This window comes from Erinaceus europaeus, chromosome X (genome assembly GCF_950295315.1).
Source record: "Erinaceus europaeus chromosome X, mEriEur2.1, whole genome shotgun sequence".
Classification (NCBI taxonomy): Eukaryota; Metazoa; Chordata; class Mammalia; order Eulipotyphla; family Erinaceidae; genus Erinaceus; species Erinaceus europaeus.
The window spans coordinates 75,931,226-75,958,091 of NC_080185.1; the positions used below are offsets into that span (position 1 = coordinate 75,931,226).

The 26,866-nt window shown below is 41.8% G+C and overlaps 1 protein-coding gene across 4 annotated transcripts; it reads right to left on the minus strand.

Annotated features, from left to right (window-relative positions):
* Nucleotides 1-77: 77 nt before the first annotated feature.
* NONO (non-POU domain containing octamer binding) lies at nt 78-25,892 on the minus strand. 4 transcript variants are annotated; one of them, XM_060183323.1, is made up of 12 exons: nt 25,736-25,794; nt 24,255-24,333; nt 11,067-11,220; nt 10,024-10,217; nt 8,639-8,940; nt 8,130-8,225; nt 7,779-7,975; nt 6,794-6,878; nt 4,352-4,478; nt 3,494-3,533; nt 3,176-3,285; nt 78-1,081 (listed from the first exon to the last, which is right to left on the minus strand). In XM_060183323.1, exons 3-12 carry the CDS (start codon nt 11,209-11,211, stop codon nt 947-949), a joined length of 1,431 nt encoding a protein of 476 aa, XP_060039306.1. In that variant the 5' UTR covers nt 11,212-11,220; nt 24,255-24,333; nt 25,736-25,794; the 3' UTR covers nt 78-946. The 4 variants fall into 4 exon arrangements, with proteins under 4 accessions (XP_060039306.1, XP_060039304.1, XP_060039305.1 ...); XM_060183321.1 differs by lacking the exon at nt 24,255-24,333 and adding an exon at nt 18,976-19,068 and having other exon boundaries at nt 25,736-25,782; XM_060183322.1 differs by lacking the exon at nt 24,255-24,333 and adding an exon at nt 18,976-19,068 and having other exon boundaries at nt 4,376-4,478; nt 25,736-25,780.
* Between the last annotated feature and the right edge of the window lie 974 nt (nt 25,893-26,866).

A 26,866-nucleotide genomic window follows, 5' to 3' on the forward strand; every position in this document is an offset into this window, starting at 1 on the left:
ATCCTCATAGAACCTACTCATCATCTTGAGACAGGACTTTCCCTCCCCCATTCCCATTCAAAAATAGCACAGAAAAATTAAAAGGCTTAAAATGTATTTTAATAAGTTGATGCTGCATTTCTGCTCCATCATCTCAGAAAAACTCCAAAGATATGGACAAATCAGACATGATACACCAATAAAAAATGCACAGCATAACTACCTAAGATAGGCCAGGCTAAGAGCTACTGTCTGTGATCTTCAGCATACAGCAACCCTTCTCACAAGATTGTACTAGCCCTATCAAGAAAAGCTGTGAACAGCAACATCGTAACACAAAAGGATCATTCCTGGGTTGTCCTCACCCATGAAAAAGATGGAGGCAATTTAACACAATATTTTTTTTAAAGATATACTAAAATGAAAATCTCTAAGAGAACAAGAAGGGGTAATATATGGGATAACATAACAATTATATATGTATGCTGTCTGTGACCTCTGTGGACATCTGCCTAAATACCAACCAGGGAGTGAAGGAATGGAGCAATGGGGCTAAGGTCACTGGGGGATGCTTGTTTTTTGTGGTATATGCGGCAGTGATTTGGGGGTTGAAGTGTATATAAGGAATAAGCAAATAAAAGATGGGCAAAAGATGGAATGATCAAGATCAATGGGGCTCTAACTGGATTCATTTTGCCATGGCTTATGCCCTAACTCAATAACCACGAGATTTTAGGAATGTACCACACATAATCAATGAAGCAACATACCACACATTAACTGACTTCTTGATTATCACCCCTCCCTTGCCCTCTGCCTCCAGCATATACCCCAAGGGTAGCACAGGCAGGAAAGAGAACCTAACTATTGGGAGGAATCCCTAACTCTTTTCCAGGGAAGAATTCTGGCTAGTCCAAAAGGGGTCCTTCTTTTAAGGGTTTTGGGAATAATAGACAATGCAATTTTATTAGTATCGGCGGCGTTTGTTTGGAGCAAATTCAGCCCCAGGAGCTGGACGATTAAATGCAGGTGGTGTTCCACCAATTGCTCCAATTCCTTCCATTGCAGCAGCTTGGCCAAAGCGTTCAGTTGTTGGTGGAGTCTTAGGGAGGGGAAAAAAGAACAATGTTACAACAGAGCTTATGACCTAAACTTCCCATCCACCTGTATTGTAACCCCTCCTTTATGAGTCATGTTCATCCAATTATTTGACTAATATAAGGTAGCTAAGCCTGTTTAGAACTCTACTAGATATCTCTGAAAGCAATGGTCACATGAATTACAGAAGCATCAACCTTTTACTTTTGTTATCCAGACTATATTTCCATTTGAGTTTTTTCCCCAAACACTAAGTATGCGGACAAGAACAGGCCACCACTCTTTAGTAACATTATGTCTATCCAGTTAACAGTTTGGTGTTAGAACTAAAATGAACTGAGGATTGTACAAATCACAAAATTTCTTTGGATCGGGAGTTGGGCTGTAGCGCAGCAGGTTAAGCGCAGATGGCGCAAAGCACAAGGAACGGCATAAGGATCCCGGTTCGAACCCCGGCTCCCCACCTGCAGGGGAGTCGCTTCACAGGCGGTGAAGCAGGTCTGCAGGTGTCTATCTTTCTCTCCCCCTCTGTCTTCCCCTCCTCTCTCCGTTTCTCTCTGTCCTATCCAACAACGACGACAACAACAATAATAACTACAACAATAAAACAACAAGGGCAACAAAAGGGAATAAATAAATAAAATATTCAAAAAAATTTCTTTGGATCCTCTTCTAATCTTTTTTTTTTTTTTTTTTTTTTTGCATCCAGGGTTATCACTGGGGTTCAGTGATAATTATGAACCCACTGCTCCTGGAGGCCATTTTTATTGCCCTTGCTGTTATTGTTATCACTATTGTTGGATAGAGCAGAGAAGTCAAGAGAGAGGAGGGGAAGACAGAGAGGGTGAGAAAAAGAGACCTGCAGACCTGCTTTACCACCTATGAAGAGACTCCCCTGTAGGTGAGGCGTGGGGGACTCAAACCAGCAGGCCTTACACTGGTCCTTATGCGCTTAACCCACTGCACCACAACCTTGCCCTCCCCTCCCCTCTAATTTTAAAAAATGTGTAGTTTATTTACTGGATAGAAACAGTCATCAAGAAGGAAGGGAGTGATAGGGAGAGAGACACCCACAGCCCTACTTCACCACTTAAAAGTTTCCTCCCTGCAGGTAGGGACTGGGAACACAAACAAGGATCCCTGTTAACATGTGTCCTCTACAGGATATGCTATCAACTGGCTCTTTCTTCTCTAACTTTGATGATAATGTCCAACCTTCATTTCCTTACCTCTAAAAAAGAACCTGTTCACTCTGGATAACAATTAACCAACATAACTGGCCAGTCAGACAGACATTTGTCATTAACTCCTAGATAAAGTATAGTTTGAGACTGAGATTGCTCAAGATTCAAATAAAAATCTCAATGGCACATAACAACAGTCCTAGAGAATGGAATCTAGGAAAATCATTATGAATCCAGGGAATATAAAGGCAAAGTCCTTTTGGGGGCCAAATGGTGGTACATTTAGTTAAGCCCACATATTATAGTATGCAAGGACCGAGGTTCAATCCCTTGGTCCCCACTGGCAGGGGAAAGCTTCACAAGTAGTGAAACAGAGCAGCAGGTCCCTCTTTATCTCCACCTTTCAATTTCTGTCTCTATCCAATAATAAATAAATAAAAATTACATATATATATATATATATATATATTTAAAGGTAAAGTCCTATGGTCTAGGAGGTGGCGAAGTGGATAAAGCATTGGATTCTCCAACACGAGGCCTCAAGTTCAATCCCCAGCAGCACATGTACCAGAGTGATGTCTGGTTCTCTCTCTCCTATCTTTCGCATAAACAAATAAAATCTAAAAAAAAAAAAGGTGGGAGTCAGGTGGTAACACAGCAGGTTAAGCGCAGGTGGCGCAAAGATCCCAGTTTGAGCCCCCAGCTCCCAGCAGAGGAGTCACTTCACAAGTGATGAAGCAGGTCTGCAGGTGTCCATCTTTCTTTCCCTCCTTTCTCCATTTCTCTCTGTCTTATCTGGCAACATCAACATCAATAATAATAATAACCACAACAATGATAAAAATAAGGGCAACAAAAAAAGAAAAAGAAAAATTAAAAAAAAAGAATTAATGAATGGCCCTGCAATCAATTACCAGTCCTAAGGTTCCATCTGGCATCATAGTGGCAGGTCCTGGAGGAGCTGCGGTACCAGCTGGCACAGGAGCAGGGGGCATGGCACCTCTGTTGTTTATGCCCATAGCACCTAAAACAAAATAATCGTCAATACTGGAGATAATGTCTTTGTGACAAAGGAAAACAATTCATTTACTTCTGTAGCAAGGAAGGTTACCACTAATCCCCAAAGATACTCTCAGCCAAACCCCCAAAATCAGGACTAGGCAGAAGCTATATAGTTCACCAGAAATGAGCCCAATAAAGAACATTAGAGCCATAAATTTCTGGGTTCTTACCTCCCATAGCCATCTGGCCCATCCGTATTTCCTGTTCTCTCTGAAAAGTATAGGAACACTCAGAATAGGAGTTTGGCAGTGGCACACCCTATACAGTACATAGGTTCACGCTCCTAGTCCACACAACTGCAAGAGGGAAGCTTCACTAGTGGTGAAGCAGTCTGTCTGTCCTGCTATCCACCACCCACCCACCCCATAAGGTTCCCTCTCAATTTCTCTGTCCTATCAAAAATAAATAAATAAAACCCAAGACAGGGAGAGAAATAGATAGCAATAGCATGTGCACTAAATCCAAGTTAAGCAGTCCCTTGATAGTTGTACAATGAGTTCAAGGTTATAGCTGCTGGTTCACTTGGACAGTGAGCTGCCATGCCCAGTCTGTGACCCAGGTTCAAACCCAAACCCTGCTATATTGAAAGATGCTTCAGTGCTTACCTTTCCTCTCTAGATAAAAGTAAATTTGAAGCATAAAAAAGTAAATTTGAAGATAAAAGTAAATTTGAAGGGGGGAAACTAATTTAAAAAGGAACATAAAGAAAGGCGAAAGGAATGGGAATATTTGATTTCTTCTATGACTCCAACCTCTATATCAACTGAGGACAGCAGAGATCTGGTCAAAACTGCTAAATGGCTGGGCATGTCTCTTCCTGCAGTTAAAGAGTAAACAGTACACACTGGCACCAGCTTTTTATTCTAAGTTGATTTTAAGGCAAGAGTATGCCTTCAAATCTTACCTTTCCTTCCCATGATTCCTTTCCATAGTTTCACAGAATGGGAAAATTGGTCATGGCTTGGTACATTTTACAGAACTAGTGGAAAATTCATGATGGATTTGTTATGTCGTGACTGGTCAATTACATTAAGGACACATGGGAGATATACCGCATCAGGGAAGGTTCCCTTGAATCCTTCCTGCTGTCGCCTCATCATTTCTTCTTGCTGTCGCCGCATCTCTTCTTCACGTCGCCTGCGTTCCTCCTCCTGCCTACAGAGTCAGTCACCAGAGTAAGCAGAAGCATTCCAATAATTAAGGTATCTTGCCTAATGAACCAAAGGTCCCAAGTTCAATTCCCAAGCATCACCATAAGCCAGAGCGAAGCTAATAAACAAAAACCATTAATGTAATAAAATGGCTATCTTTTAAAAATATTTCATTTTCCTTTTCATCATTGTTGTAGTTATTATTGTTATTGATGCCATTGTTCTTGGATGGTACAAGAGAAATGGAGCAAGGAGGGGAAGACAGAGAGGGGGAGAGAAACATAAGAAACCTGCAGACTTGCTTCACCACTTGTGAAGCGACCCTCCACTGTAGGTGGGGAGCCGGGGGCTCGAATCTAGATCCCTGTGCTTTGCATCATGTGTGCTTGATCCACTGCACTACTGCCTGAATCCCCAAAATGGTTATCTTAAGAAGGGACTAAGCAAATAAGTTAAGAGTCAACTAGAAGTTACAGCTGTTAAATGTACTTGGTTCTAAAGCAGCTTAGGGGTGTGTGTGTGTGTTTTTCTTTATCCAAAGCTTTATGAGACTAGTACTCAGATTTCTCTAATTTTTTTTTTAATTTTTATTTACTATGTATTGGAGGGACAGCCAGAAATCATAGGAGAAAGGGAGGTAAAGAGTAAGAGAAACAGCTGCAGCCCTGCTTCACTGCTTGTGAAGCTTTCCCTCTGCAGATGGGGACCAGGGGCTTGAACTCCGGCTCCTTGCACATCGTAACATATATGCTCAACCAGGTACGCCTCCATCCAGCCCCGCTGCTTTCTCTTTAATAATGTAGCCTCAGGTAACTCCTAAAATCATGGGTAGCTAAAATATCTCTTACCCTAAGGGAGAACTTCAGAAACAACCAAATATCTGCTAGCATGTTTGCTTATTTTTAAGTATTTATTTATTCCTTTTTGTTGCCTTTTTATTGCTGTAGTCGTTGGTGGATAGGACAGAGAGAAATGGAGAGAGGAGAAAAGATAGATACCTGTAGACCTGCTTCATCACCTGTGAAGTGACTCCCCTGCAGGTGGGGAGCCGGGGGCTCAAACCGGGATCCTTGAGCCGGTCCTTGTGCTTCGTGCCATATGCGCTTAACCCGCTGCGCTACTGCCCAACTCCCATCTGCTAGCATGTTTACCAATGCATAAAGGCAGAGTGCACATATACTACCATGTACAAGGATCTGGGCACAAGGCCCTGAGCCACCATATTAAAGTAGCTGTAAAAAAGGGGGGTGGGAGGTGGGATTTGGGCTGTAGCGCAGCAGGTTAAGCGCAGGTGGCGCTAAGCACAAGGACCGGCGTCAGGATCCCGGTTCGAGCCCCCAGCTCCCCACCTGCAGGCAGGTCCCTTCACAGGCGGTGAAGCAGGTCTGCAGGTGTCTGTCTTTCTCTCCCCCTCTGTCTTCCCCTCCTGTCTCCATTTCTCTCTGTCCTATCCAACAACAACATCAATAATAACTACAACAATAAAACAAGGGCAACAAAAGGGAATAAAAAAAAAACTTAAAAAAAAGGGGGGGGTGTGTTTCGTAAGAGGTAGCGTCTCTCTTCTCTCTCTCACATCCTAAAAGAAAAAGGCTACCAGTAGTGGTGGAGGCACCAAACCCCAATGATAATTCTGGTGTCGAAAACAAACCAACAAATAGCATTAGGCAAGGGGCCACAGATATCATAACGGTGGTTATAAGAAAAAAAAAGGGGTGGTGCTTCACAAGCAGTGAAGCAGGTCTGCAAGTGTCTTTCTCTCCTCCTCTTCTCAATCTCTGTGTCCTATCTAGTAAAAAATGGCCTTCAGGAACAGTGGATTCATGGTGCCAGCCCTGAGCCCCAGTGATAACCTTGGAGGCATGAAGAGAAATGGTGGTAGAAAGGAAGAGTGTCTTTTGCTTGTATAAAGTTGTCAGAGAACATTGGTTTAAGAATTACCTTAACTTCAGGGGGACGGGGTGATAGATCAATAGGCAGAGCATTGGACTCATGTGCCTGAAGTTCCTGGTTCAAGCTCTGGCACTGCAAATACCAGAGCAGCACTCTGGTTTCCTTTGCATGCACTTTCTTTTTTTAAAAATTTTTTATCATCTTTATTTATTTATTGGCTAGAGACAGCCAGAAATCAAGAAGGGAGAGGGGATAGAGAAGGAGAGAAACAGAGAGACACCGGCGACACTGCTTCACCACTTGCAAAGCTTTCCCCCTGCAGGTGGGGACTGGGGGCTTGAAACTGGGTCCTTGCGCATTGTAATGTGTGCACCACTGCCTTGCATAGACTTTTTCTAACATGGAATAAATATATCTTCAAATTACCTCAACTCCAGTTGCTTTCGTTTTTGCACTTCTTGATTATGCAGCTCTTCCATCCTCCTAAGCTCTTCTTGACGTCTCATCAAATCTAGAAAAACAGAGTGATTAAGAGCGCTCTTCACTCTATTCACACATGTAAAATTCTCCATAAAGATCCAGAAAGCAGCAGGTGGGGGGAGATAGCATAATGGTTATACAAAGAAAGAGACTCTCCTGCCTGAGGCTCCAGGGTCTCAGGTGCAATCCCTAGTATCACCATAAGCCAGAGTTGAGCCATGCTTTGGTAAAACAAAAACAAACAAAAAACTAAAGACCCAGAAAGGAGGCATATGTATCACCCCTAAGTAGTCATAGGAGATATAGATTCTTTTTTTTTTTTTTTTTTTTTTACCAGAGCACTGCTCAGCTCTGGCTTATGGCGGTGTGGGTGATTGAACCTGGGACTTGAGAGCCTCAGGCATGAAAGTTTCTTTGCATAACCATTATGCTATACCCCCAACCAGAGATATACAGATTCTAAACATGAAACAAAGATCCTCACTGCACTGGAGGAAGCTTCAGAACTCTGGTTACTTTCCTTGTTTTTCTTTACGCCTCTCTACTGGGGAAATAAGTTAGCCTGGAGAAGTGAACAAAGTTATTGGGGCACCAGGTGGTGACATAGTGGGTTAAGCATACATGACGCAAAGCGCAAGGACTACTTAAGGATCCTGGTTCGAGCCCCCAGCTCCCTACCTGCAGGAGGGTTACTTCACAGTCAGTGAAATGGTCTGCAGGTGTCTATCTTCCCCCCCACACACCCTGTCTTCTCCTCCTCTCTGATTTCTCTCTGTCCTATCCAGTAACAATAATAATAGCAACAAAAGGGAAAAAAATAGGCTCCAGGAGTAGTGGATTGGTAGTGCAGCACCGAGCCCTGATGATAACCCTGGAGATGAAGAAAAAAAAAGTTATTGAGACTCAGCTTGAAGTTCAGATCTATACTAACCCTGCCTCATGAGCATGACCTGGTGCTCATGGCGAGCAGCCTCCATCTCCATCTCTAGCTTCTCACGAGCTTCCTTGATATTGCGGTCCACTTGGTCCTGCTGCTGCTTCTCCATCTCAATGAGTGCCTTCCAGCGCATAGCATACTCATACTCAAAGGAGCCAGGCTGTGCAAATCTTGGTGGCTGCTCTCGTTCCCTATAGATAAAGTTCCTGGGTTACTAACTTGTTCGAGATTTCCTCAGCTAAGCCAAGATGCCAGCTAATACAATTCAGTAACTATCTGCTTCTTTCACATTCCTTTACAGGTTTCCTTAAGCACAGGCTTAAGGATTCTGTGATGATAACATACTTGTGAAACTGCTGGTTCTTTATAACCAGCTTCTCTGGAAGTCCCTCTTCATCATCCAGCTGGTCCATAGGTTCCACAGTCACAGGCCTTGGAAACCTGAAAATGGAAACTCAAGACTTAATCAAAATTATAAGCTATACTGGGAATCCTTTCTAGATCTACCCTTTTCATAGCCAACCCATCACAAGTCAGAGATGTACAAGTAAAGTTATGGGAGGATTATTTTCAACCAAGCTCCAAGTTTCTAAATCCTTTTAAAGGCTTTATGTCGAATCTGGAGTTATAGTAAGGATGGAGTTAAAGTTTTCAGATCTCTGAATCTAGGCTTTAAAAGAATGTCCAAAGTAGGCAAATAGACTATTTATGTCCAGTCTAAAGAGTATCTATAGAGCTTAAGTTAGAATAACATAATCTCTACATGAACAGAAGAACAGGTTCCTAGAGGCAAATTCCCCAGACCACAGAAAGAATAGTCTAAAGTCTGTGTGTTACAATGACCCCTCACTTACGTGGTTAGCAGGAAGGATCCTTCACTGCATCTATCCAGAGCTTTGCGAGCAGCTGGTTTCCCTGAGAATTCAACAATACCTTTCCCTGAGGGTCTTCCTCGATCATCCACAATGACTACAGCCCTCTCCACCTGGCCAAATACAGAAAAGGCTTCCTCCAGCAGTTCATTGGACACATACTGAGGAAGGTTTCGAACCGTAAGGGATGCACTATGACAAGCAAAGCGCACACGAAGCTGCTTTCCACGAAGTGGCATGTTGTCCAGTTCCACTTTGGCAATCTCCGCTAGGGTTCGTGTTTCCTAGGACATAAAGTTGGACTTTTTGTTATGGGCTGGGAAGACAGCATTATTGGTGTGCCAGAGGTACTGGACGTCTAGGCTCAATCCCTAGGACTAACACAAGTCAGAGATGAACAACCCTCTGGTAACAAAAACAATCTGTTTGACAAAGATAACCTGCAGTGTCATCAACAAGTCTAACGTAGCATAGCTTAGTATGCTCCAGAAATGTCTCCAGAAACCTTGGTAACAAGTACAGAAAGAGTATATGGACCTATAACAATGTCCAAGTACTGGAGTTCAGGTCCCCCCCACCACCACCACCCTTACCTGCAAAGGGAAAATGCCCTGAGCAGAGAAGCAATGTGGGCGTGGGGAGATAGCATAATGGTTATGCAGAGACTCTCATGCCGGAGGCTCCAAAGTCCCAGGTTCAATTCTCCCCACACCACCATTAAGCCAGAGCTGAGTAGTGCTCTGGTGAAAAAAAAAAAAAAAAGCAACAATGCTACAGGGCCTCTCTCTCTTTCCCCCATGATTTTTCTCTGTCCAATAAATAAATAAAATTTTTAAAATTTTAAAGCATGAATATAACTGGATGAGTTGTGTTTTTAACTGCTGATGTCCTTATAATAACGCAACTTAAAAGCTAGAATACCACTCCAATGGTCACTGGTTATTCTCCCTAGAATACTTAGTTTATTCTCCCAAGTGGTAAAATAAATAAAGCATATTGACAATGATCAGCCTGAAGCATACCCTAACAACCAGAATTATTTTAATTGTAGCACATTGTACACAAGTCTAAAAAGTCACGAATGCCCCTCAATACCTACAGAAACCCTGAAGGAACTACTAAAGAGGAGGAGTCAATAGCCCAGAGAAAAATGACTTGCCTAGTCTGAAGTGAAATGGATAGTAATCTTCCTAGCACACTAGATCCCTCATTTATAAAGGTAACACCCAGAAATGTCTCCCCCCATATACTTAATACAAAGTCAGTCTGGGAGTCCTGAAACTATACGTGTACAAAGGTCCAAAGGCATATAAATAAATTCCACATTCATCACTCCCTGACCTTCCCACCTTTGCCCAGTTGCTCACCAAGCGGATAAAGCCAAAGCCTTTATCCTTATGAATGAAGACTTCGCCTGCCTTCCCATATTTCTCAAACAGTTTCCGCATCTCCTCCTCAGTGATGTCAGGAGGAAGGTTGCCTACAAAGAGTCGGCTGCGTTGAGTGAAGGTCTTCTCTCCTGGTTTCCTAAAATTCTTCAGGTCAATAGTCAAGCCTTCATCTGCAAGATTCAATTCAAAGAGACTTATGTGACTACTAGATTAGGAAAAATGTATCGCTATAATGCTGAAAATATTGTTCTTCCAATAAAACTTATCCATTATTTATTAGTAAAATGTAAAATTAACAGCTTAGGAAATACAACAACTGGTAGAGCACTATACTATATGTACATGTCTAAGTTTTCCAGTCTGATCTCAGCTCAGAGTGGTGCTCTGGCTTCTCTGTCTCACGTGAAATTCACTCTCTCATGAGTAACAGGTAGATTTATTTTAAAATATGAAAGCAGTACATGGAGTTCTGGGAGTACACAGCTCTATCATGGTCAAGAGCCACGCTTGACAAAGAGATCTAAGTCAGAAGAAATCAGATTTTAAAATTTAAAACACAGTTGACTCCATTTTCCTAATTTCTAACCAATTTTCAGAAGACAGCAGTTCATATTCACTCAGGTTTGGGGGTTATGGGATTAAAACAGTAATCTTTTAGCCACAGAATGTGTATGCAGAGCAACTTATACTCAACTGCTATTCTACATTTCAGCTCCTTGGTTTTCAAAAATATCTCTCCCCATTCAGTATTAAGAGGTAAACAGTAGCCCAGGAGGTGGTACAGTGGCTAGATTAAATAAATGCATGTGTTCAATCCCCTGCATCATATCTGCCAGAGTGACCCTCTGACTCTCTCCTTTCATATTAATCTTTTAAAGGATTTTTAAGTAAATGGTAAAATGAACAAAGGTGTGTGACAAAGGCCTACTGCTTTATAATCCCAAGAGACTAATCTAAAAACTAGGAAGTCACTCCCAAGAGGACTCTTATTTCTATGCCATTACCCAGTATACACTCACTTTGGCTGCTGGCTTGTTGACCATTTGCAGGTATTGGTGGAGGTGGCGGTTGCTGCTGTTGTTGCTGCTGGTGGTGGTGATGCTGATGATGCTTCCTTGGAGTATGATTTTGTTTCTCCAAGTTAAATGTTTTATTGCTCTGCATTTTTACACCCTAAGAGAAAATGTCAAGTGTCAAATACACTGATGTAAGAATGCTGTTAAGGCAGACCAGGAGGTAGTACAATGAATAAAATGTTGGACTCTAAAATACGAGGTTCAGAGTTCTACCTATCAGCATGTGCCAGAGTGATACTTGTTCTCTATCCCTCCCCCATAAATAAACCAGGTACTGTGGTATTTCTGCTTCATTCCCTATCCACATATGCCCCACTTTTTTTTTTTTAAAGCACTGGTAAAAAAAAAAAAGTGGTACAAGGAATGGATTGAACCCAGGATTTTGAAGCTTCGGGAATTAAGAGTTTCTTTGCATAACCATGCTATTTAACACACCACCCTCCATGTCTCTTTATCTGGGAAAAATGTCACCCTGGAGCAATGATGCCCTAGCTACCATAAAAGTAATGAATGAATAGCTACAATAAAAGTAAATGGGGAGGGAGTCCGGCGGTAGCGCAGCGGGTTAAGCCCATGTGGCGCAAAACGCCAAGGACCTGAGTAAGGATCCCAGTTCCAGCCCCCAGCTCCCCACCTGTAGGGGAGTTGCTTCACAAGCGGTGAAGTAGGTCTGCAGGTGTCTATCTTTCTCTCCCCGTCTTCCCCTCCTCTCTCCATTTCTCTCTGTCCTACCTAACAACGATGGCAACAATAATAAATACAACAATAAAAACAAGGGCAACAAAAGGGAAAATAAATAAATAATTTAAAAAAAAAAAAGGTAAATGGGGAATCGGGCGGTAGTGCAGTGGGTTAAGCAGATGTGGCACAAAGTGGAAGGACCAGCGGAAGGGTCCCAGTTCGAGCCCCGGTTCCCCACTGCAGGGGGGGTCGTTTCACAAGTGGTGAAGCAGGTCTGCAGGTGTCTATCTTTCTCTCCCTCTCTGACTTCCCTTCCTCTCTCCATTTCTCTCTGTCCTGTCCAACAATGACGACATCAATAACTACAGCAATAAAACAAGGACAACAAAAAGGGAATAAATAATTATTTTAAAAAATAATAATAATAAATAAAATAAAATAATATAGTGGTCCGGGAGGTGGCGCAGTGTACTGGACTCTCAAGCATGAGGTTCCTGAGTTCAATCCCCGGCAGCACATGTACCAGAGTGATGCCTGGTTCTTTCTCTCTCCTATGTTTCTCATTAATAAATAAATAAAATCTTTAAAAATAAAGTAAAAGATAATTTAAATAAATAAAAAATGAGGTGCCTGGTGGTGGCGCACTTGGTTAAGTGCACAGCTTACAGTGCACAAAGACCTGCGTTCGAGCCCCCGTCCCCACCTGCAGAAGGAAAGCTCTGCAAGTGGTGAAGCAGGGCTGCGGGTGTCTCTCTGTCTCACTCCCTCTCATTCTCCCCCTTCCCTCTCGGTTTCTGGCTGTATCTGTCCAATAAATAAATTTAAAAAATAAAAAATAAGGGGCCGGGTGGTGGCATACCTGGTTGAGTGCACATATTACAATGAGCAAGGACCCAGGTTCGAGCCCCCAGTCCCCTCCTGTAGGGGAGAAAGCTTCACAAGTGGTGAAGCAGTGCTGCAGGTGTCTCTGTCTCTCACTCTCTCCCCTTCCCTCTCAATTTCTGACGGTCTCTAGCCAAAAAATAAAGATAATAAAAAATTAAACAAATAAAAAATAAATGTTTAAAAACCAGTAGGAAATACCCAAGTACAGCTTATACTAGAATGGCCTAAGGTAACTTCTAGCCCAACAATTTATACATTACTAGGTAAGTACTTTGCCTAATAAATTCCCCCCTAAAAACTGGTCCTGTCTTAATAAAAACTATCATTATTTTCCTTGGGATGCATCGGATCGACCTTCCCGTGGTGCATCCCGTGAGTACCCATTCATTGGGGAAACTGACGATCCTTCCTTGCCGACTGAATCCACATGGATCCCAGTCACTTTCAAAGCCATTAACTGGCTACGGAAGAAGGGCAAACGCTAGAAGAAGATTATTTTCCTTCTTTTTAATCAGAGCACTGATCAGCTCTGGTTTATGGTGGTGGTGGGAATTGAAGCTGGGACACTGGAGCCATAGACATGAAAGTCTTTTTGTACAAATCATTATGCTACTCTCCTGCCCTGTAATAAAAGCATATTAAAAAGAGATAATGAAGGTGGGGGTAGATAGCACAGTGGTTATGCAAGGAGACTCTCATGTCTGAGACTCTGAAGTCCTAGGTTCAATTCCCTGCACCACCATAAACCAGAGCTGAGTCACTGGTTAAAAAAACGTAATGATGAGGCTGGGGAAATGGTTCAATTGGCAGACCATTAGACTTTCACGCCTGATGTTCCCAATTGGATCACCCAGTACCACATGTACTGAGTGATGTTCAGGCTTCTCTCTCTGTTGTCTCATGTGAAATTCGTCCTCATATTTAATAGGTAAAATAAATCTTTTAAAAGGACGTAATGATTGACAGATTTACCACAAGGGTAAGAATTATTCTTTGCCATCTTGTAGTTCTAGCCTATTGTAGATACTGTGGAAAGAGCAATGGAAAAAGTATGAGCCACAAAGTTTTACTTAGGTCTTAATATTTACTAGCTGTTCATTAGTACATTAATCTCATGTTGATTTAACCTAAATCAATTTTTATTAACCTAAAAGAGGATAATAAAAACACCTCTCAAAATGACTTTACACATATTAATATGGGAAAACACAGGTTCAACAGACTTGTAGTAAACTCAAAATAGCTTTAATTAAAATGGAAAGACAAATTATTACCTAGTATAAGCAACAAATATAAAAAGATGAACAGTCACTTCTGAAAAAGACAGCAGAGCAGTAACTCAGTAATGACAAAATATACATGCATATTAACAACAGTGTGATGGCTCTCTCACACACAAAAAACCATGCCCATGAAAATTCAAGTTTTATAACCCACTATTAAATCAGTAAGAAGAAATTAATAACAGAATAGCACGATTACACACAAAAAAAACTTTCACACTTGAAGTCCCAGGTTCAGTAGCAGATACCAACATAAGCCAGAGATGAGCGCTGATTAAGTTAATATATATTAAAATGGAATTGTTTACATTATTATTTTTTATTAGAGATATAGAAGGAAGGGGGAGACAGAGACACACAAACCTATAGCTTTCATCTTTTGTGAAGCTTCCCCCCTGTAGGTGGGGACTGGAGGCTTGTAACCCGGTCCCTGCACATTATAATATTTGTACTTAACTGGGTTTGACATTACCAGGCTCCTGAAAATTCTTTTTTTTAAAGACTTTTTAATTAATAAGATAGGAGGAGATAAAGAACCAGACATTACTCTGGTACATGTGCCAACTTCCGGACCACTTTAAAAAAAAAAAAAAGTTTCTATTTATTGGGGAAAGGAGGAGAGATCCAGAGTATCATTCTGGCACTTGCAATGCCAGAGATCAAACTTGGGACCTCATGGCTCAGAATCCAACACATTATCTACTATGCCACCTTCTGGACCACTATAATGGAAAATTCCTAACTAATCTAGATAATCTACCTTCTTCAACTAAATTCTTCAAACACAATCTTAAATCCTTTCCCCAAAGATGAGAGTTTTTTGGTTTTTGTTTTTTTAATTTTAACCACAGTACTGCTCAGCTCTGGCTTATGTTGGTGCCTGGAATAGAAGCTGAGACCTCAGAGCCTCAGGCAGTTAAATATTTTGTATGACTTCTGTACTATCACCCCACCCCTACATTTTTTTAAATTTAGTGATTTTAGTGGTTTACAAAGTTATCAGGGGCAGTTTCACACTTGCTAAAGTGTGTGTGTGTAAGCCACCACACCCATCACTGAGTCTTCATTGATCTGTGTTTGTTCAGATAAAGTATGTTCTTCTTATTCCCAGAGGGATAAATAGGAAAGCTATCAGGGGAGGGGATGGGATACGGAGTTCTGGTAGTGGGAATTGTGTGGAGTTGTACCCCTCTTATCCTATGGTTTTTGTCAGTGTATTCTTTTTATAAATTTTTAAAAAGTATGTTCTCCAACAACAACAACATAAATAACAATAACGATAACAATAGAAGAACAAGGGCAATAAAAGGGAGTAAATAAATATAAAAAAGAAAAAAATTGTAAAAAAAGTATGTTCATCTTTTTGTATTTGCTGCTTATATCGATTTGGTAGTTTTGTCTTTCAGTCATGGTTAATAAAAATATCTGAGTGCTTAGTGCATGCCAGTAACAACTTGTATTTTCTTTCTAAAAAAAAAAATTTTTAATATTTATTTATTCCCTTTTGTTGCCCTTATTGTTTTATTGTTGTAGTTATTACTGTTGTTGTTATTGATGTCGTCATTGTTAGATAGGATAGAGAGAAATGGAGAGAGGAGGGGAAGACAGAGAGGGGGAGAGAAAGACAGACACCTGCAGACCTGCTTCACCACCTGTGAAGCGATTCCTCTGCAGGTGGGGAGCCGGGGGCCCGAACCGGGACCCTCCCGCAGGTCCTTGCGCTTTGCTGTGGCGCATAACCCGCTGCGCAACCGCCCGACTCCCACAACTTGTAGTTTCATATATTTATAAGACTACCTTGAGAAATAATTTTATCCTCTTTTACAGTAGGTTAAGAAAACAAAATTTAAGGGAGCCAGGTTAAAGCCCCTGGTCGCCACCTTCAGGGGGCCAAGCTCCAGGAGTCTCGAAGGAATTCTGCAGGCCGCCCCCTCCCTCAGCCTTCCCTCTTTATTTCTTTCTTCTCTATCTTAAATAAAGTCAAGATTTATTTTTACTAATTTCATGTGAGAACAGAGAAGGTCAGTGACTGAACCTGGAACCCTAAATAAAGTCAAGATTTATTTTTACTAATTTCATGTGAGAACAGAGAAGGTCAGTGACTGAACCTGGAACCCCAGGCATGCACGTTTCTACCCGCTGAGTCATTTCTCCAGTATTCACGATTCCTTTAAAATAGAGAAAACAAGGTCTTTGGACAAAGAAAATGCGGCAAAGGCTTGATAACAATTGACTTTAGATAGGTATTTAGAATAGACATACTTCACATGTATAAGAACTTTACAGGTCCAAGTAGGATTCAGAGGACCTAGCGGGGGTTGTACTGTTATATGGGAAACTGGGGAATGTTATGCATGTAGAAACTATTGTACTTACTGTTGAGTGTAAAACATTAATTCCCCAATAATAAAAAAAAAATTTTTTTAAAAAGAGTTGTACTACTGAGTGGGGGTAGATAGCATAATGGTTATGCAAAGAAACTCATGCCTGAGGCTCCTAAGTCTCAGGTTCAATTCTCCACACCACCATAAGCCAGAGCGGAGCTGGTGGAAAAAAAAAAAAAAAAGCTCTACTACTGAAACTTTATCTTCAATTCTTTTTTTTGTTTGTTTCTTATCTTTTTTAACCAGAGCACTGCTCAGCTCTGGCTTATGGGTGGTGAAGGGGATTGAACCTGGGACTTTGGAGCCTCAGGCAGGAGACTCTCTTTATATAACAATTATGCTATCTACCCCCAGCCAACACAATTTAAAATTTTAAGTTCTTAAAAACTAGGGAGCTGGATGGGTGGTACACCTGGTTAAGTGCACATAGTACTATGCTATGCACAAGAACCCAGGTTCAAGCCCCCACTCCCCACCTGCAGGGAGGACGCTTCCTGAGCAGTGAAGGTCCACAGATATGTTTCTCCCTCTGGCCCTCCCCTCTCAATTTGTCTTATCTAATGAAAAGAAAAAAAAAGTCCACTAGGAGCAGTGGATTAGAGTGCTGGCATAAAACAAAACAAAACAAAAAAAAAATCATTCCACAAAATATTCACTGTGATGGCCTTTATTGTAACGAAACAGTAAAAATCACTTTAATATTTCAAATTAGGGTCATGTTTCTTACTATAAAAAGGGAAGTTGGGGGTTAAGGGGTAGAATAATGGTTATATAAAAGACTTTTGTGCCTGTGGCTCTGAAATCTGAAATCACATGTTCAATCCCCGTACCTCCATAAGGCAGAGCTGTGCAGCACTTTGGTTTAAAAAAAAAAAGTTTTGAGTGGGATCATCCCATACTCCCATGGGGTTAAAGAATAGGAAAGCTATCAGGGGAGGGGATGGGTTACGGAACTCTGATGGTGGGAATTGTACCCCTTATCCTATGGTCTTGTCAGTGTTATCATTTTGTAAATAAATGCATTTAAAAAAAAGCATGTGAATCCTCTTCCTCTTTTTTATGCAAACGTTAGGTGCTGGTACACTCATTTGAGTGCACAGTGCCATGCCCAAGGACCCATCTACAGAGGGGAAATTTCATGAGCAGTGAAGCAGTGCTGCAGGTGTTTCTCCCTGCCTCGCTATCTACCCTCTCTCAATTTCTCTGTATTATCAAACATAATACAGCATTTAAAAAAGGTCATAAGAAAGGAGAGTGGTCCAGGAGGTGGCGCAGTGATAAAGCTTTGGACTCTCAAGCATGAGGTCCTGAGTTCAATCTCAGGTAGCGTATGTGCCAGAGTGATGTCTGGTTCTTTCTCTCTCCTATCTTTCTCATTAATAAATAAATAAAATCTTAAAAAAAAAAGAAAGAAAGGGAGTCGGGTGGTAGTGCAGTGGGTTGCACAAACATGGCACCAAGCACAAGGACCGGCATAAGGATCCTGGTTCGAGCCCCCGGCTCCCAACCTACAGGTGGGTTGTTTCACAGGCGGTGAAGCAGGTCTGCAGGTGTCTGTCTTTCCCTCCTCTATTTCTCTCTGTCCTGTCCAATAAAATGGAAAAAAAATGGCCTCCAGGAGCAGTGGATTCCTAGTGCTGGCACAGAGCCCTAGCGATAAACCAAGGCAAAAAAGAAAAAAGAAAAAAACACACCTGGTTTTAAGCACACGTGACAGTGAGCAAGGACCCGGATTCAAGCCCTCGTCCCCACCTTCAGGTGAAGCAGGGCTGCAGATGTCTCCCTATCTCCCCCTTCCCTCGATTCCTGACTATCAAATAAATAAATAAATAATTTAAAAAGAGTCCTAAGAAATGTTAGGTCCTTTAAGAGGAAAGCAATTCTTTTTCATTTAATAGAGAGAACCGGAGGGTTTTTTTTTCCTTCCAAAAGTGACTATGGGAATAGCTCAACTGGCAGAGAGTAGGACTTGTGTAAGCTTGAGACTTCTGGTATGATACCAGCCTCTACAAATACTGAATATATGCTCTGGCTTCTCTCACATAAAACCAGTTCATGTGAGGGCAGGGAAGATAGCATAATGGTTATGCAAACAGACTCTCATGCCTGAAGCTCCAAAAATTCCAGGTTCAATCCCCTGCACCACCATAAACCAGAGCTGAGCAGTGCTCTGGTGTTTCTCTCTCTGCATCTCTCTCAAAAATAAATAAAACATTTTTAAAAAGAAGTAATTTTTAACGTGTCTTTGCTTCTGCAAGATTCCATCACTCCCAGTCAACTTTTTCTTTTCCAAGATAGAGCCTCAAGACAGAAAGACCACAGCACCACTTGGCCCCAATAAGCTTCCCTTTGTATGCTGTTCCACTGGTAGCAAGTGGTGGCTGAAGTCTCAAATCAAGGTTATACATAATAAAGCATCCACTACTAGGTGAGCTACTGCTTGATCCAAAATAACAGAAAAAATGCCACCTGGGTTACTGTAGGGGCCCAGCACCTGCATGACACCACTGTTCCAGGCCCTCTTATTTTGTGATAGAGAAGAGCAGGCCGGGTGGTGGCACACCTGATTGAGCACACGTTAGTGTACAAGGACCCAGGTTTGAGTACCCCAGTCTCTACCTGCAGAGGAAAAGCTTCACGAATGGTGAAGTTGTGCTGCAGGTGACTCTCCCCCTCTCTGCCATCCATTTTCCTCTCAATTTCTGGCTGTTTCTATCAAATACAAAGAAAGGACACCAGCAACACTGTTTCTGTTTGTGAAGCTTTGCCCCCTGTAGATGAGGGCCAGGGACTTACACTCTACCAGATAAGCCCACAAAACAAATTTATTTTAATTGTAAAGTGTGTGCAACAACCTAAATTTCTATTAACATTGGTTTACAGTACTATACACTTTTAGTAGTTATACACACATATGTATATAATTCACATCCACAAAAGTTCCTGTGTCCCACCAATAGAATCCTTTATCCACTCCCCTTCTTTCCCAAAACTGTTTCCTTAATAACTTTACAGGACTGCAATTTTACATAGAACTGTGAAGCAGGCCTCAATGGAAAATTGACAATTTAGGCTGAAAACTTTAACTTCCTCATTTAGATCATTTTATCAATCTTCTGTTCCTTGACAATAAGACACTTATTGCAAAATGCATCCTTAGGACAAAAATAAGTATTCAAATATCTCCAACTGAAGTCACTTTTGTCATTTTGGTATGCCCTTCAATTACTGACTTATGTTATTTGTATGTAATTGCTATGGGATAGTACATGAACTATTTTGTGACCTTTTTCTACTTTATTGCAAGAATAGTTATCCTACTACTAAATCTCCTAAACTATTAACTCAGTATTCATCAACATCCTTCATGTTGAGACACTTGGGTTTTTTAACTCTTGTTCAGATGAGGAGGCACCACAGCGTTTCATCACTCATGAAGCTTCCCTTTGCATGGTGACCCCCCCATGTGGTGGCTGGGGACTCAAAACTTGGGTCCCTCAAGCACAGTACAATGTATGCTTTACTGCATTAGCGATCTTATAATCCCCTTCTTTTCTTTCAAGATTTTTCTTTCCTTTAATTTTATTTATTACTCGGTAGAGACAGAAAAATTGAGAGGAAGGGGAGGGAGACAGAGACACCTGCAGCTCTACTTCACCCTGCAGGTGGGCACCAAGGGGCTTTGAACCTGGCTCTTCCACACTGTGGTGTGCAACTAACCAGATGTACCACCTTGGCCCCTCCAAATTCCCTGTTCACATAAATCTTTGATCACATCTGAGTTAATATCCCTCCACCAATTTTTATGTTCTTCCAAAATATACATCATTTCAATTAACCACAATCTACCACTATATAGTTAGTTTTTCCTCATCTCTATCATGGCAACACAATTCATTTTGCAAGTAGGAGTCCCAGGCCAATGGTCCGGGAGGTGGCACAGTGGCTAAGGCATTGGACTCTCAAGCATGAGGTCCTGAGTTCAATCCCCAGCAGCACATGTACCAGAGTGAATTCTGGCTCTTTCTCCTATCACTTCTCATAAATAAATAAAATAAATCTTAAAAAAAAAAAAAGGAATCCCAGGCCAACCTGCCTGTTCTTTTTAATTCAGACAAAGAGGTGCTGATCCCATGTGGTGTCAAGGCTCAAACCATGCTGGCAATACAAGTGTACCCAGCACCCCCAATTTTAATGGCTACATAAAACTCACAAAACTACTCACTAATACAAAACATTTATGAATGTCTCCAGCTTTCCCTTAATTAGAATATTAGAGTAAATGCCTTCTTGTTTATATCTAATTATTCCCATAGGGTAAATTCTTTACAATAGATGACTTTTACCATAGAACACTACTTTTTCACAAAAAAAAAAAAAAATCCCAAAGTTTTTAAAATTTTTTTTATTATCTTTATTTATGGATAGACAGTCAGAAATCGAGAGGGAAGGGATAGAGAGGGTGACAAATAGATACCTGCTGCACTGCTTCACCACTTGTGAAGCTTTCCCCTTCTAAGTGGGGACTGGGGACTCGAACCTGCGTCTTTGTGCATTGTAACATGTGCGCTCAACTAGGAGTGCCACCACCCGGCCTCCCCACAAAGTTTTAATAAAAATTAAAAAATAAATAAAATGTGGTCTAGGAGATGGTGCAGTGGATAAAGCATCGGACTCTCAAGCATGAGTTCCTGAGTTCAATCCCGGGCAGCACATGTATCAGAGTGATGTCAGGTTCTTTCTGTTTCTCATTAGTAAATAAATATGGTCTTTTAAAAAAAAATTTTAAAAAGCTACAAATTGCTGTGGTAGCTTCGTGATAAACTGAAACTTAGAGAAGCCAGGGACTGAACTCGAGACTTCATGCTCAAGAGTCCAGTGTTTCCCTGGCAGCACATGTACTAGAGTGACGTCTGGTTCTTTCTCTCCTCCTGTCTTTCTCATGAATAAATAAATAAAATCTAAAAAAAAAAAAGAGCACTAACTCCATACCCCAGATCAGGTTCAATTCTTAGCATTTCATGCCAGACTCAATAGTACTCTGGTCTCTTCCCTCTCAAACAAACATTTAAAGGGGGGGAAGCAGCAGCAGCTAAGGTGGTACACCCAGTATAGCATTCATATGCAAGGACTAAAGTTCAAGTCCCCAGTCACCGGTCCCCACCTCCTGGGGAAAAGCAGAGCACTGGGCTTGCAGACATTGAGGTCCTAAGTTCAATTCCTGGCACAACACAGACCAGAGTAATGTTTTGGCTTTTCTCTTTTTTTTATGAAATAGGTAACTGTCAAGGTGGGGGAAGATAGCATAATGGTTATGCAAGGACTCTCACGCCACTGGACTCCAAGGTTCAACCCCCCCCACCATCATAAGCTAGAGCTAAGCAGTTCACTGGTGAAAAAACTGCCCAGGAGGTGGTTCAGCATGTAGAGCACAGGATTTGCATTTTATGAGGCCTTAAAATAGATCTCCAGCACTGCATATACAGGAGTGGTATCCTGGAATGTCACAACATAAATCCATGTTAAAGAAAATACAGAATTTGGGCTGGCAGGACAAAACTCACCTGGGAAGACACCCAAGTTTGAGTTTGGCCCTCCCTGCACTAGAAGGTACTGTGGTATCTTTCCCTCTCTTCCTCTATCTGTAAAGGTCAGGTGGGAATAGTGAAGCCCTGGCAAGGAAAACAGGAAAAAAATTTCAAGTCTCCCTGAACAACAACTGAGGATGGAGTAAAGGAGGCATCAGAATCAGATCAAGGAACCAGGTATCCAACTTCTCTCCCTTTCCCTGACCCAAATGTGACCCAGAGAAGAAACAAACTAGGGGTCAGGTGGTGGTCTGGCTGGTTACAGTGTTAACCAGCAGGGTTAAAGCCAGTCCCCCACCTGTGTGTGTGTGGGGGGGGAACCTTTGCAAACAGTGAAGCAGTGCTGCAGGTGTCTCCCTCCCTATCTTCCCTTTCCCTCTCAATTTGTCTATCAAATAAACAGAACAAACTATCTCCATGGTTATTTCTTCTTTTTTTAAATTAACTTTATTTATTTGAATAGAGACAGCCAGAAACTGAGAGGAAGGGAGAAAGGAGAGAGACACCTGCAGCCCTGCTTCACCACTTATGAAGCTTATCCCCTGTAGGTGGGGGCTGGAGGCTCGAACCTGGGTCCCTACACACTGTAACATGTGCTCAACCAGGTGCACCACCACTCTGCCCCTATGGTTATTTCTAATTCACCTTTGGCTAAAATCCACAGAACCTTTTTTCTCATTATCCTACCTCTCATTCAGGAGTACACAACTATATTTATGTGTTTAATAGAAGTCCTTATATGTTCAAAATAGTAATAAAACTTATCTAAACTACATTTCAAAGGTTTTTTTTTCTTTTTACATCACTGCAGAAATGGCCTGCCTACCTCCCTGAGACTAAAGTGACAGAATGGTCTCCAACATTTACGATTACTTCAAGATTGGCTATTCTTAGATTAAAAAAAAAAAGATACAGTGTAGTCTGGCAGCCTGAGAAGTAGAGGCATTTTGTCAGGCACTTTCCAAAGACTTAGCACTGACAACTATTCTGGATAAGAAAACTAACTGATGGGGGCTGGGTGGTAGTACAACTGGTTGAGCACACGTATTACAATGTGCAAGGACCCAAGTTTGAGCCCCCAGTCCCCACTTATGGGGGAAAGCTATGCAAGATAAAAGTGTTGCAGGTGCCTCTCCCACTCTATCACCCCCATCTCTCTTGATTTCCTGCTATCTCTATCCAATAAATAAATATAACAAAAAATTTAGTGATCTGGGAGGTGGCACAGTGGATAAAGCATTGGACTCTCAAGTGTGAGTTCAATCCCCAGCAGTACACATACCAGAGTGATGTCTGGTTCTTTCTCTCCTGTCTTTATCATTAATAAAATCTTTAAGAAAATTATATTAAAAAAAAACTGATGTCTAGAGAACACTTTGCTCATCCAAGTCCACTTAAGTGTAATGGAAAACAGTAGAACTCTGAGGTCTGCTGAGCTGGGGAAGACAGTGTAATTATCATTAAGAAACTTTTCATGCTTGAGGTTGTTAGGTTCCAGGTTCAGGTTCCCAGCACACCATAAACCAGAGCTGAGCAATGTTTTGGTCTCTTCCTCTCTAGCTCTTTCATTAAAAATAAACAACTTTTATGCCTGAGGCACTGAGGGCCCAGGTTCAATCCCTAATACCAGATATGAGCAGTGCTCTGGTAAAGTTAACTTGTGAGCCTGTCTCCTCACATGTAAGAGAGTAACACTATCTCACAGGGCTTGTTATAATTATATGACTAAATGATATCATGTACACAGCAGCCATGTATTCTGGATGGCTACCACTACCCTTATTTCTATATATTGTATGTTCTAGTTAGGTAAGTCATCAACTACATTCTTTTTCTGGATTCTAGAAAAAAAAATCACTGTTATCAAATTATCTATCTTTGTGTTTTTGAATAGTTGTCTTTATTCCACTAATCTTTTTTTTTTTTTTTTTAACCAGAGCACTGTTCAGCTCTGGCTTGTGGTGTGGGGGACTGAACCTGGGACTTTGGAGCCTCAGGCATGAGAGTCTGTTTGCATAACCATTATGCTATCTACCCTCTGTCCTATTCCACTAATCTTATTCTTCCATTTTATTATTGTTATTATTTTTAACCACAGCACTGCTCAGCTCTGATTTATGGTGGTGCTGGGGAGATTGAACCTGGGATCCTAGAGCCTCAGGTATGAAATTCTTCTTGCATAACCATTATGCTGTCTCTCCAGTCCCCCCCCCCTTCTGTCCTCAAGCAGGTATTAATAGAAACTTTGGAATACTGCTTAAATCACCTTAAAAGCTTAGCAAGTACTCAAAAAGGCCTTGTTCTTCTCACCTGTTTCTGATGACCAAAAATATAACTTGGAAATAAGTGTAAAAATCTTCAGAGCAATAAATTCACTGCCTTCTAACCACTGCACCTCGAAGAAGAACAAAGCACAAAAGATCAGCAGCAAGGATTTGTCTACTTATCTGTACTAAAAATTAGCCCTGATAAAAGTAATTTTCTAAACTACTCGTCTTATTTATTTCAGGAGAAAAATAAAAGCCAGAGTGCCACTACAGTACACAGTGCTGGGGATCGCACAGGAATTCTCAAGCAGGAGTCCAGAGCTCTGTCAGTTGAGCTATTTCCCAGTTGGCTTATATAAAAATCGGGATCACTGGGTACGACAATGTTACCTAGGGACGGGACCAAATACTCAGACCATCTGAAACCTTAACTTTTAGAAATGAATCAACTCTCTAAAAGAAGCTAAGAGAGTAAGTGTTTAAAATACCAGACCCAGATGACTGCCTGAAATGCTCTAACAGCTAAGGTCTTTTTCTTAGTTTCTCAAGACCTTTCATTTACTAAGTAGTTAAGTTGGACAAAGACACATTATAAATGTAGTGTCACACAAGTAGAACTGCCAGATTTATCAAATACAAACACAATAGTTAAACTGGGTTTTTCAGATTAAAAAAAAGGGGGGCTTTTAAAAAACTTGTAAGTCCCACGCAATATTTAGTAATAGCTAATTTCTTGCTTATGTGGAACTCATTGTTGAGTACTTTACCTGGCAACCCACCCTCCACTCCTTCACACAGATCTCAACTTCAGGTGAAGATACCAAACTATATTCCAGTTCTCTCTAGCCTGGACTTCTTTGAACACAAAGAGGTGAGTTTACGACAATAGTTCCTCGAAGTGGAAATATCCCACAGGGAACTCGTAAAATTAGGTTTTGGTTTAAATCAAAAGGGATTTTATGAAGGAGGTTGGGCAGTTTAGGCAACTATAAAAAGGGTGTGTGGGGGGGTGCGCATACAGGAATCTGGCTAGGAAAACGGCAGGGTCTGGACGAGATGAACTTCCCATCTAAGAGTTATGACAAAGAAACATCCACAGGAAGGGGACCCGTTTCCCATTCCCTGTGGTCTAGAGAGGCTAAGAGATAGCATCTGATAAAGCGGCTCCTCCAGCCGCGACTTCCAGACAAGTCGCGACTCCAGGATAATAGATCCTCCATAGCCTCAGGCCCAGGGCGGCTCAAGAGCCGGGGAACTGCGGTTGAGATAGAAAGCAAGAGTCGCACAAAGAAACAGGGCGGCAAAGGAAAGCAGGGCCAAGTTAAGGCGGAAGGAGAGGCAAGTTGAGAGCGATGGGCCCCCGCGGGTGGGCTGCGGAGGCGGCGGGGACAAGGCCTCAAGGGGTCGTGGAATAAACGGCCGATCTCCTTCCAAATCGAGTCGAGTTCGTGTCTCCTCCATCACCGGTTGTCGCAAAATCCCTACTACCCTCGCAAACGTGAGCCAAGTCGCCCCAAAACTCACCCTCCGATGACTGTTCTCTCCTCTGAGTAACGGCGACGCTACACGGCCTCTACCGTCCCGAGAAAAGAGCGCGCGACCGCCGGAAACGAGACGACGGAGCTCGGTACCTCCCTAGGGGTACCAAGCCGCGTCACTGATTGGTTATCTGACCTGCCTATCAAGGTTTATGACCAGAGGTCGAATAATTTTTCCGCCATTTCGCCAACCCCATTGGCTACCGAATGAGAAAGATTTGAGTTCGTGTGAACGGCAGATGGGGGACAAAGAGGAACGTTTTGTTCCTAATGCGCATGTGCGGCTTGCCATCCTGTAGAAACGGCCAGGCAGAAGGAGGAGGATAAAGGGGTGGGAGGGAGATGTGGAGGATCAGAAGGAGCGACATAATCTTATTAACGGAAACACTGAAAGAACAAGTGAGGGAGGGGGGAAGAAGAGGGAGGAAAAAGAGAGTGGAAAGAAGAAAATCCGCGCGTAGGCGTGTCCTAAAAATCCCTGCACTGCGCCTGTGCAAGAAACAAGAGAAACAATGTCATTGTATTCTGTTGTAGACCTAGCCTTTTCCTTGGGGGGGGGGGAGCCCCGCCATATTTCTTTTTCACTTCATTAGAACTTGCCTAACGCCCTATATTTAATCAGATTTCCAGTAGCTTCTCCTACTGTCCATTTCTACTCCTGAAATACAAATGAAATAGGTATCACTATAGTTACGATTTTAGAAAGGGGCTGGAGAAAGGAAAGGAGATTGATACCTTAGCTTGTGTGAGTGCACAGAATTGTAAGGAGCAACCTCATTTCCATGGTAACCATGGAAACCAGGAGTCTAAACACCATTATTGTTCCTCTGATTTGCAGAGATTGAACAGGTGTCATTATTGCCATTATAAGCCTCTAAATAAAGATGATTATGTCTTCCTTAGACAAGTAATCACCATTTTAAAATAATTCTTAACTAGCACTGTAATTGGTTAATCAAGGGTCAGAAAACTCAACCGATAGGTGTAGGAGGTTAAGTCCCACTAATTAAATAATATATATTCAGGAATCCAGAGTACCCCAGCTGGCACCAACTTAATGTGGGAATACAGCGATATAGACCTGTACTGTGCAATCAAGTCTTCATCAGTAAGAAAA

Bases quoted from the DNA above. Each gene is read 5' to 3' on its own strand.
- NONO (XM_060183321.1), bottom strand. From the start codon at position 19,044: ATGGATGGCAGAGAGGGGGAGAGTCACCTGCAGCACAACTTCACCATT. The intron at 10,218-11,066 runs GTGAGTGTATAC...TGAATCTTGCAG, and splicing joins TCAACAAGCCAGCAGCCAAA to ATGAAGGCTTGACTATTGAC. The intron at 8,226-8,638 runs GTAAGTGAGGGG...TTCCATTTTCAG, and splicing joins GGATCCTTCCTGCTAACCAC to GTTTCCAAGGCCTGTGACTG.